The 10,971-nt window shown below is 54.9% G+C and overlaps 2 protein-coding genes across 4 annotated transcripts in view; one reads left to right on the forward strand and one right to left on the reverse strand.

The window, feature by feature from the left end:
- The window catches only part of Ggt1 (gamma-glutamyltransferase 1), a 33,879-nt gene extending 23,129 nt beyond the window's left edge, over positions 1 to 10,750 (reverse strand). The window contains exon 1 of one of the 3 annotated variants that reach the window (XM_087596756.1): positions 10,434 to 10,750. The gene's annotated coding sequence lies outside the window, so the exon portion shown is untranslated. Of the gene's footprint in view, positions 1 to 1,221; positions 1,913 to 10,433 lie in introns of those variants that run through there. The other 2 variants (XM_087596754.1, XM_087596755.1) reach the window with 2 other exon arrangements.
- Lrrc75b (leucine rich repeat containing 75B) lies at positions 2,472 to 8,671 on the forward strand. The gene is made up of 4 exons (NM_001101016.2): positions 2,472 to 2,677; positions 5,045 to 5,173; positions 6,351 to 6,451; positions 8,113 to 8,671. Exons 1-4 carry the CDS (start codon positions 2,513 to 2,515, stop codon positions 8,636 to 8,638), a joined length of 921 nt encoding a protein of 306 aa, NP_001094486.2. The 5' UTR covers positions 2,472 to 2,512; the 3' UTR covers positions 8,639 to 8,671.
- Positions 10,751 to 10,971: the final 221 nt, after the last annotated feature.

Below are 10,971 nucleotides of genomic sequence, written 5' to 3' on the forward strand. Positions count from 1 at the left end.
AGATCTGTAATCTCAGCACTTTGGAGGCAGATAGAGGAAGATCAAGAGTTCAAAGCCATTATCAGCTACAGAAAAGAGAGCAGCCTACACTATGTGAGTCACCTCAAACAAATAAACAAACAAGGAAGAACAAACAACAGAGATTGCATCCTTGGTCACGAGTACCAGGAAGCTGGAGATCACATGGTTACTTGCTGAGATAACAGCCTTGGTTTTTGAGTTTGGCCTTTCTGATCGGGTGAATGGAGAAAAGAGACCAACCATGGAGCTGGTTCAGTTCCATACTCTTCTGTAGCCTTCCACCATGAGTGACTTGCTGGTCACTCATATCTTGGCTTCCCGTCCACTCCTGATGGGTTACCACACGAGTAGTAAAGGATCTGGAACAGCTAAGGTGTAACTGCTACCAATAACTAACGTATCTACCAGTTGTTCCCACTTGGGGCCTCATACGTTCCCATCAAGGCTTGGAATCTGAGGACATCCTCCCTTCATACTCCCCGCCTCCTATTTTTAAACCCCCATGGGTTTAAGTAAGGGTGACAAGGCTACCATGAAGGACCCAGGTCAACTCTCTATGCCCAACATCATCCCTAGAGATTGAGACAACAGCATCTCTCTGCCTCACCATGGGATTGCCAATAAACCCTGCTGCCCAGGACAGCTCCCGGGAGAAGGGCCAGCAGCCGTTAGCTCAGTGTACTTGGGAGAACGGTGAGGTAGAATGACATCACCCCAGAGGGGACAGCTCAGTGTATGGGGGCTCTTGCCTGAATCGAGTTAAGCCAGAAGCAGTGCTCAAAGAGCCAACTCACTTAGGCACCGACCAGGATAGCAGGCTAACAAAAGCTCGCCCAGGGATCTGGGTCCAGATAGCACACTTCCTCTTTTCCTGGAAAAGTAGCCCTCTAGGAATTTCTCAGTGGCGGGGTGGGGGTGGGGGTCACAGAGGAGGAGCCAGGGTGTGGGGGCCCAGTTCTGTACCTGCCACAGGACTAAGTGCTAGGCATGATGACACTCATGGCACAGCCTAGTTCCTTTCTAACTTGATGCCTTCCCTCCCTCCCTTCTTTCTCCTCCCCTCTTGGCTCCCACCTTCCCCTTCTCACACCCTAAGATATGATGCCTAGACCTGGCTTAGCCTCCGGAAACAACATGGTCAGGACCTAGAAGGAATCCGAATTTGTCTCCATCCCCGAGGGTGCCTAGAAGAGGGCTTACCTGGCTCCCAGCTCTGGGCAAGGGGTCTGAGAAGGTCCTGGGATACTTGGACTGAAACTCAAAGCTCTGGCTTTCACACACTGTCAGTTCAGGAACAGCCTTGGCCCTGGCGGAGGGCAGGCTGGGTAGTCATGCAGGTTTGCCAGGGAGGAAACCTGTCGTGCCAAGGTGGCCGGCCCTAGGACAATACCGCTGCAGAGGAGGGGATGGGAGGCCGCTGAGGGGGCTGGGAGGAGGAAGGAGGTCCAGGAATCAGACTAAAAAGTGGTTAGGGGGTATCGGTGAGCGGTGAAGTAAGTTCACAGTCTACTGACTTCTGTCTTGTCTACGGGTCTCAGTCCTAGGGCACTCAGTCTCTCACCTTCATCTTCAAGCATTGCTTGGCCGAGGGAAGGATCCTGGCATCCCTCACTAAATGTCCCAGGATGGGTCTACCCTCACATGCTTCAAGAAGGCTTGCGCACTTGCCCGGCTGGGCATCCCACACTCAGACTGGACACATGTTCCTTCATTAGGAGTGGAGGGTGGGAAGCTAGAGTACAGAGTCACCAAACGTCCCCTCCTATGTTTTATGAGAAACTGGGACCGCGTGTGGCTGCATTGAGCAGCAGGCTTCCAACAGGGGCTGCTGAGGAAACCCCACGGAGCTAGATGTTCTTCAGAGGAACCAGGGACCCCATAGAACCAGGGACATATATGCAAGGCCTGGTGCCAGGCTGCCCAGAGCTGGGCTTAGCCTGTTCATCTCTCAGGCATGGGGGTCAGAGGAAGACGATTTTGCTCAGCCTGCCCAGGCCTGCCTCTGTCCTCCTCCAAGCAGGAAGTGTCATTTGGGATTTGCTCAGGCTGGTAACACCCACACAGAGTGGACAAGACAGATACACTTGCTCGCAGGGGTGATTCCTGAAAGCGGGTGCAGGCACTGCCTAAAGCACCCTCACCGGCCTGAACCGCTTTTTGTACAGTCAGACGACGATTCCCCCCCCCCCCCCCCCCGCCAGTCAGCCTTGACTGGGGCCATATGATTGAGAGGTGCCAAATGCCACCCTGTCCTCTGCAGAGTCTGCCTTGGCCGCTCCCGGGAAGAGCTCCAACGCCAGGTCGTACCCGGGCGGGGCCCTCGACAATGAAACCTCTGCCAAAGAGGAGTGACCCTGGGCTCCACGCTGGCGGCCAGTGCCTGGGCGCGCAGCCGTAGACCCGGCGCTGCCCATCCCGCGCATCCCCGGGCGGGGCGCGGCGCGGCTAACCCGCCTCCCTTCCACCCTCCCGGCGCCCGCCCGCGGCGGCCATGGGGGCGCGGCTGGGGCGGCGGGCAAGAGCAGATGCCCCTGCGGCGCCGAGTGCTGGGCCCGCGCCCTACGAGCGCCGGGTGCGCTGGCTGCGAGAGATCCAGTCCACACTCCGCGAGCGGCGGCCGGAGCGCGCTCGGCAGCTGCTGCGCCTCCTGCGCCAGGCGAGAGAAAGAGCGGGGCGGCCTGGGATCGGGGATGTCCGGGAGGGGCCGGGGTTGCAGGCTCGGGGGTGGGTGCGTTCCTAGCGGCGCGGGTTTTGCAGGCGTTGAGGTTCTTGCCTGGAGGGAGGGTGCGGATTAAAGTGAGGGGCCAGGTGGATTGCTTGCTATAAAGATGGGGCTGGCATGTTGGGGCACTGGGATTTGAAGTCTGTCGTGTTGTGTGTGTGTTGAGAGACCACCAGTCTGTAGCTAAGACCCCACATTTGGACCTTTTCAAGAGCCAGAGTGGGCGAGGGTAGTGGCATCTCACGCTGAAGGACAATGGGAAGAATGCAGCTGCCCATCCTGCAGGAAGTAAGGAAGCAACAGATCCGGGAGAAAGGGTCCGGGTATAGCCAGATGGCCCGGAGACAGATACCATGGCCGCCCAGACAAAGCCACAGCGCACGCACCGCCCATTCTAACAGGCAGCTTGAGCCCGCCGAGGGTACACAACCACCTTTGTACATTGCAGTGCCACATCTGGGCCTCTGGGAGACACATTTGGTAATCTAGTCAGATTTCCTGAGCCCTGAGTTGCCCTAGCGAGACAGGGATGCCTGTCCCAGCATGACCTCTGGGCAAATCACTTCCTACTTAGCCTCCTCGACCTCTGCATAGCTGCCGCTCCCACCGTGAAGATAGGTGCTTAGAGTTAGAGTAATTGAGAGAAATGATGAACCAGGACCCAGACAGAACACTGAGAGAAGGCGGGGCTAGGGATGTAGTTCACTGTTAGGGAGTTTGAGAGGACCCAGCTCTGTCCCCAGAAAACAGGATAAACCAGGCATGGTGGTCTATGCCTGTATTCCCAGCACTTGGGAGATGGAGGCAAGAGATCAGGAGTTCAAGGTCATCCTCAGCTACATAGCAAGTTCAAGACCAACCTGTAACGAGAGAGAGAGAGAGAGAGAGAGAGAGAGAGAGAGAGAGAGAGAGAGAGAGAGAGAGAGAGAAGAGGAGACCAGAGGAGATGAGAGGAGAGGAGAGAAGGGGAGAGCTTTCCAATCCTTCTCTTCCTCCACCACTGGGTCCTCTCTGTAGACTCAGCAGTCTGGAAAAATGGAGCTGTCACTTTAAGAGGCACTGATGACTATGGAATGTAGGCTGCTGTCTGGGGCTCTGTCTGGGTCTGCCTAGACACACAGTTGGCATCTGTGGCTTGAACCATATTGAAAATCTAAGCGGGAGAATAACTGGTAAGCAGCCCGCAGCCAGACATACTGCCTAAAAATACAGATAGCCATCCGAGATGGTCGAGCCCAGGACACTTGGCTTGCATTTTATCTGGAAGCATCAGAGGGAGCCAACCTCAGAGAGCAGCTAAGTCCCCTCCTTGTAACCCAGAAGTTGACATTTGAGGCACATCCAGGAGTCTCGCCTGCCCCATCACCTGCTGGAACTCTGTAACTGCAGCCCATTGTGTTCCCGCTGCCCGGCCTGACTTCCTGTATGCTCCGGATGGCACGGGGCATAGCCTTCTCCGGCTAAGGGATTAGGGGCTGTCACATGGAGGCTGGATGCTCATGGGCTGCCCATGGGTCCTCTAAAAGTGTTCCTTTAATCCCAGTATATGGGCAACAGGGCAGGCGGATCTCTACAGTCCAAGCCAGCCTGGTGTCTATTAGCAAATTCCAGGCCGGTCAGGGTTACACAGTGAGACTCTAACTTGAGAAAATAAAAATAAATAAAAATAAAAATAAGTCAAACCAAGGGAGGGAAGGTTTGGTGTTTCACAGAGTGGCCCTGGCACTGCAAGGATGTGGAAGGCTAGGAGCCCTGAGCAAAGGTGATTGGGTACAAGGGTGAGCCCTGGGCAGCAGTGGGAGAATGGAGACTCCCTTGGTTAGCTGGGGATAGACAGAAAGGATGCTAGGTGAGTCCTTCAGAGGTGGACAGGGTGGGGCCCCCTTCTGCAAATGAGCAGGGTGATGTCAAGCTGCCTTTGGGAACATGATCTGGGAAAGAAGCTCATTCCCAGAGGCAGAAAGATGGCGGAACAGTTCAGGGGTCCCCAGGGATAGGAGACGAAGGAGCAACAGGGAGGATTGGGGACATCATCGTCCAAGGTCGTTAGAGGAGTGAGGTGTCACAGAGAGACATTACACACCCAACAACTAGTCTGAGTAACCGGATTATCAACCCCCTGAGGCTTTGCTATGGGCCCTTCTCTCTAGACACTTGGCTGTCACCGTGGGTTGGGAGATCCAGCAAGCCCCCGGGGGAGAGCGTTATAAACAGGAGAACCTGTGAGGCTATCTTCTGTTTGGCCTGGAGAAGACCAGCCCTGACCCCCAGCTTACTTGATCGTTGCTTTACCGCCTATAGGACCTGGGCCTTGAAGGGAACCTCCTCACTGACATCCTCTACAGGAATGTAACTTTCCTTAACCTGGTGGACCCCATCTCCCACGACCTGCTGGTGAACCTGGCCCGGGACCTGCAGTGCCCCAAGAAGGTAAGGTCAGCTGGCCTAGGCCCCAGGAACTTGGGTTCTCATGCTTGCTGTGTGGCCTTAGGAAAACCACTATCCCACTTCAAGAACAGCTTCAGGAGCAGGTGTGAACTGCTTTGCCGATCCCCCAAAACCATGCTTGCATGTAAACTTGTTTCTCCGTACGCAGTGCTGTGCACCCCATCTGGGCAGAAGACCTATAGGGACATAGAACCCAGCCTGTTTGACACAGCCACAATCAGAACCAGATACTCGTGTTGCTGGGTCAGAAGAGAGCCACCGTAGTCTAAGGTCCTTGGTCTCCATCCTACCCAGACACCTTTGGGGACAGGAGTTCCTTGAATCCCTTCTAACCCTACTTGAGTCACAAACAAGCTACCCCATGCTACTTGCATCCCACTGTGAACATGGATGCAGCACTGGCTTGTATGTCTGTGCTCAGCCACGAGATCCCCAAGAATCCTGAACGCAATGAACCCCCCCCAGCCCCCTTGAAATAAGAAGGTCCACTGTAGGGTCTGTCAGCTCTGAAGCCCACATCTGTACTCAGCTGGCTGGTCCACAGCCATCCCCATCCCTGTAGCCATCTAATCTGTTGTCACTGCATGTTGCATGCTCTGGGGGCTGCTGACAGTATAAAAGAATGTTCTGGATGCCGAAGCATGCTCAGTGTCAGCTTATGTGGAAAGCACACCTTGTGTTTTGCCCCAAGCTGAGCCTCTTTGGGAATACGATTAGGACCAAGAGAGAACCATGTTGTGCAGTAAAACATAAAGCCCCGGACCCTGTCAGCCCAGTCCCAGGCCCCACGGAGCGCCGCGTAGCTTGGAGAAGGAGAGGAAGAGGGGTGCTGACCTGTCTTGTTATTCTCTGGGACTGGCGTCTCTGGAATAGGGCTCCCTCAAGGGGCCTGGTCTGGCCTTCTCCTTGTGTCAAGTCCCCTGGGGGTTGTTAAGGGTGGCAAGCTACTGGCTGATAGCTTGAGCTACTGGCCTTAGGCCTGGGGACAGAGAACAAGGGCCTCATTGTCTGAGCTTCCTCCCGCTGGGCACCGCGGGCCTCAGACTAGCCTTTCCAGCTCCCAGCAGGCAGCCTCTGCTGGCTCTATACCAGGCTAGGGCAGAATGGAAGGGGCTTGGGCTCATCCTGACCATGACAACCCCGCCCCTCCCCCACGCAGGACCATGAGCTCTGGAAGTCCTCGGATAAGATCTGTCGGCAACTCATCTACCACCTCACTCCTCACTCCAAGAGAAAACCCCACAGGAAAACCCAGAGCAGGTGAGGAGAGCCCAGGCACAGCCCTTGGACACTGGCTTTGAGGGTCCCTTCTTCTGAGAGTTAAATGTGCGAACACCTCACCCTGTTGCTCCCTTGCCTTAGGCTAACAATATGGCTCCAGTCCTGCCAGCAACCGCAGCAGCAGATGCCCCCAAGCTAAGCACCTTGCTCCGTGTGAGCTGATTCTCATTTCTTGCAGGACAGCGAAGCTTCCTGCCAATCGCTGGTCCCTCCGTCGCTGTCCCTTCCTAGAGCCTGTGCCTCCTTGGGCTCCAGATACATTAGATAAGAAACAGAGATTCCGAAACTCCCATTTCTCAAGGAAGCGCACCGAGCTTGGAGAGGGGAAGTGACTTCTTATGAGCATCCCTTCTCTGATTATCCTGCAACCCTTTGCCAATTTATCAGCTCCAGACTTCCTGAGGCAAAGACTTCCACAGACTCCCCATAGCTTACTCTGCTCATGGCCCCCTGTTTTGGTCACCATATCATAGCCTCCTGACACAGTTCTGGCACCCTAAGGTCTAGAACCGTAGCAGGGAACTGATCAACCTCCACTTATCCCGCACCCCGTTTTGTTCTTTTGCTTTGTGGTCCAAGGTAAACCCTGAAACCATGCTTCCTGCCAGACCAGACGGGGCCCTGGCAATGCTCTCACAGTTCCTCCCAACCTACCACCCAAAGCGGTCCTATCTTCCCCACAGGCCTGTGGATAAAGGACTGGAGAGCAATCAAAAGTGTGCCAGGGCCTCTGACGGACCCTGCTTCCGTCTCTAAATGCTTCTCAACACAGAGAGGCCCACAACCCAGCAGTCCCTTAGCCCACAATGTCAACTTGCTTCCTCCCCTTTGGCTGTCCTGGGCCGGTCCCATCTCTAGCCCCAGACTGAGAGGACCATCACGATACCATATCTGCTCGTGGCGAAGTTTTTCATTATCTTAAAGGATGCAGCTTGCAAGGGGACACAGGGAAAAGTGTAGGCTCAGAGGTCAGAACATCGTGATTTAGAGCCCTGGTCCCCACCCAGTGATGTACAGCCAAGAGACCTATTCCATTTCTTGTAGTTCCTTTGTGGAGTGGGCCCATCATTTATGTGCCCTTGGGTTGTCACGGAAATAAGTGATTTTAACAGATGTAGGAAGCACAAGAATAGTAGTCCGCATAGAGAGCCTTAATTCATGTGTCTAATCCTTACAACAACCCTGGCCCCGTTTCACCAGACAGGAAACTGAACTTAGAGAAATTTGCCTTTGGCCACTAACATTTACCCAAAAAAAAAAAAAAAAAAAGGCTTAAAAAACATTTATTTACTTTTATTCTTTAAGTGTGCAAAGGCTTTCCTTGCATGCATGCATGCATGCATGCATGTGCTCTGTGTGTGTATTAGAGGCCAGAGGTTATTGAATTCCTTGGAGCTGCAGTTACAGATTAAGTTACTAAGTAATTAAGTCATCACGGGGATGCTGGGGACTGAACTCAGATGCTCTGCAAGAGCAGGACCTACTCTTAACTGCTGAGTCATCCCTCCAGTCCCGGAAGTGGCTTTATTAACCTAGGTCAAGGATCCTAGGTTGCCCTTGGTGGGTAACTGCTGTGGCTGGGTTCCTGCCTGGGCCTGGGCCCTGGTTCACTGTACCCATTTGCGCCCCTCCCTCCATAGCCTCAAGAGCAGCCTGCAGAAGACTCTGCTGGTAGGGGAGACTGTGGACCTTTCTGGTATCCCGCTCTCGGCCCGGGATGTGCAGCACATATCTCGCTATTTGGACAGTCGTGGTGTAGAGCTGGTGGTCCTAGACCTGAGCTTCACCGAGCTGAGCGATGACCTCCTGCATCTGCTGCTGCCCAGCCTCTGGGCTCTGCCCCGCCTCACCCAGCTGCTGCTTAATGGCAACCGACTGACAAGAGCTGCTGCCCGTGAACTCACCGAGGCTATCAAGGACGCCACCAAGTTCCCCGTGCTGGCCTGGGTGGACCTGGGTAACAATGTGGATGTGTCTTCCCTTCCCCAGCCCTTGCTGGTTGGCCTACGAAGGCGACTGAGCCAGCACACCTCGCTCCCGACCATCTATGAGGGCCTGGACCTCGAGCCTGGGGGTGGCATGGCCGAGACGACTGCTGCTGTCTCCACCTGGGGCTCTGCAGCCACTGAGGCAGGACCAGAGCCTCAGGGTTGCTGTGCCAGGTGACTGGCTACTGGTCTGGTTCAGTGCTAATGACTGAGGTCTTTTAAGAACCAGGTATTGTCCAGGGGTGTCCCTCAGAGACACAGTGAGAATGCTCAGCTAGGGGTGGAAGGGGGTGGAAGGAGAAGGGTTTCATGGGAGGCAGGCCAGACAGCCCAGACAAGGGGCTCCATCTTACCCAGCAAGAGCTGCCGCGGCACCCGCAGCCCAGACCTTCCAGGGAAGGATGGTACCCTTACCTCAGGCTTTATGTATTGCAGACTTCAGACTTACTGAGCTCCAGGCCTGCTGTGGAGATAGAAAAACCCCACCTGCCCAGAGTGGGTAAACCACAGCCACATTGATGCTTCCTTAATGGTCACTGGGTGGTATCCTTGGAAACAAGGCGTAGAGGTCATGGGTTCAGTGGTGTGGGCTCTGGAGTTAGAGGAGACCTGACCTCAGGGCAGGGTTTGAGCTCTATTCATTTGGGAGCTTCGGCGGGGAGCAGGTCCCAACCTGCTCACAGACAGGTGGAACACTGCATGGAGCATGAGAGCGAATGGCACAGGGCCCTTCAGTGTGCGCTGGGCTGGGGACAAGGCTCCATACAGCAAAGGCAAGGTCGTGAGGTAGGATGGTTGACTTTGTACCTGTCTCCAATAGGGCACAGCGCTGGCCATTCTCCCCAGCTCTAGTCCCCACGCTTCCTGTGGTAGGCTGAGTGAGTACCTGGGCAGAGCGAGGAGACGCCTCTGGCTGGAGATGATGGGTTGTAATGTTTCCTTTGGTTTTGGAGTCACACACAGCATGTAAGGGGATGGAGGTGGGGCCCGGCCAGCAACAGGAATTTTCAGGGCAGAACAGACTTAATGGTATCTCTCTACGGAGTTACTGCTTTCTTTTCCAAAATCCCTCAAGGTGGCCTTCTGACTGGAAGCCCTAATGTCTGGTCACCCTCCCTGACCCATTTAGGATACTAGAATGTTTAGTCCAACTAGTGGACAGGAAGGGGAAGTGAGGAAGGGACTCAGAGGAGAGCAGGGTAGGGAAGCCAGTGGCCTAAGTTCTCTGGGTAGAGCCAAGACTTAAGGCCTGGTGACAGTGGAGAGACCCAGGAACAGAAGGCAGCCGCAGGGTCAAGCTGGGGTCACCCTGGGACCTGTGTGCCTGTGACCCACCACCCCTGTTCCCCCTACCTCCCTGTCTGACTCCATGTGGACTGCGGACAGCACATCCGGCCCTCATGAAACATCGAGGCCCAGCCCAGTGTGCCCAAGGAGGAGAGGGCTCGATTACATCAGCTCCCAGGCCTGGGAAAGGGGACAGCCGCTTCAGACAACCGCTTATCAAGACTGTGAGAGAGCACAGAACCTCTGGCTCTGTTCTGTACTTGCTGGGGGACCTGGCCAGGCCCTCCATCCCTTTGGGCCCGGGACCCAACTTTCTCCTCTCTGTTAACTAGAACTTGCTGTCCCAGATCCTGGCGCTCAGTGCTTCATCTTGAATTACTAACCACACCCCCAACTCCCTCCCTTGTTTTAAAGACATGACTTGGAGTTGTTGGACTTCCCCTGTGCCTTAACAACTTGGGACAAGGTTTGGGACTTTCTGGAGCCAGGCAGAACAAGATGGACTATAGGCCCGACAGAGAGAAGGAAGGGAGGGCCAGCTCTGGGCCCAGCAGGCTGATAACCCCAGTGCAGGCTTAGGCGGCTCTGTTCTCTCTGTAACCCCTTGCTGTACAAAGGCAGAGTTCTGAGTCTCTCCTGCCCTTCTCACTCTTTGCCCACGGCTGGTGTGAAGCCAGCCCACAAACCTTTAGGTATCCCGGTGCAGCGAGATTCTTCCTGGGATAGAGTGGGCAGAGCGGAGCTGGGGGTTCCGGGGCAGTTTCTAGGCAATTCGGGATGGCAGCAGACGGTCTCAGTTCCCCCACCGTTTCGAGGCGAGTGATGCAGTGCTGAGCCAGATCCTGAGACAGCTTAGGAGATGTGGGCAAAGTCGGCCTCGTTGCTATGCAAGTGGCCCTTCACAGAGTTCTCATGACTAATGACTACCAGGAGGGAGATTCCACAGGCAGGGACAGAGGTTACCAGAAGGGAGGCTTGAGCCTTGTCTTTGTGCTACTGTAACAGAATACCACATCCTGGTACTTTATAAACAATAGATGTTTACTCAGCCCCTGGTTCTAACCGCTGGGGAGTGGAATAGAGTGGGAGCATCTGGTAAGGCTTTCTTGCTGTGTCATTGTGGGTACCACATGGCTAGAGGGCATGCAAGGGGTGATAAGGATTTCCACGTACTGGGGGCGGGGGAGACATGCTGACCCAGACCTGCTGACCTAATCACCCTTT

Source organism: Rattus norvegicus, chromosome 20 (genome assembly GCF_021556685.1).
Source record: "Rattus norvegicus strain SHRSP/BbbUtx chromosome 20, alternate assembly SHRSP_T2T, whole genome shotgun sequence".
NCBI classification, from domain to species: Eukaryota; Metazoa; Chordata; class Mammalia; order Rodentia; family Muridae; genus Rattus; species Rattus norvegicus.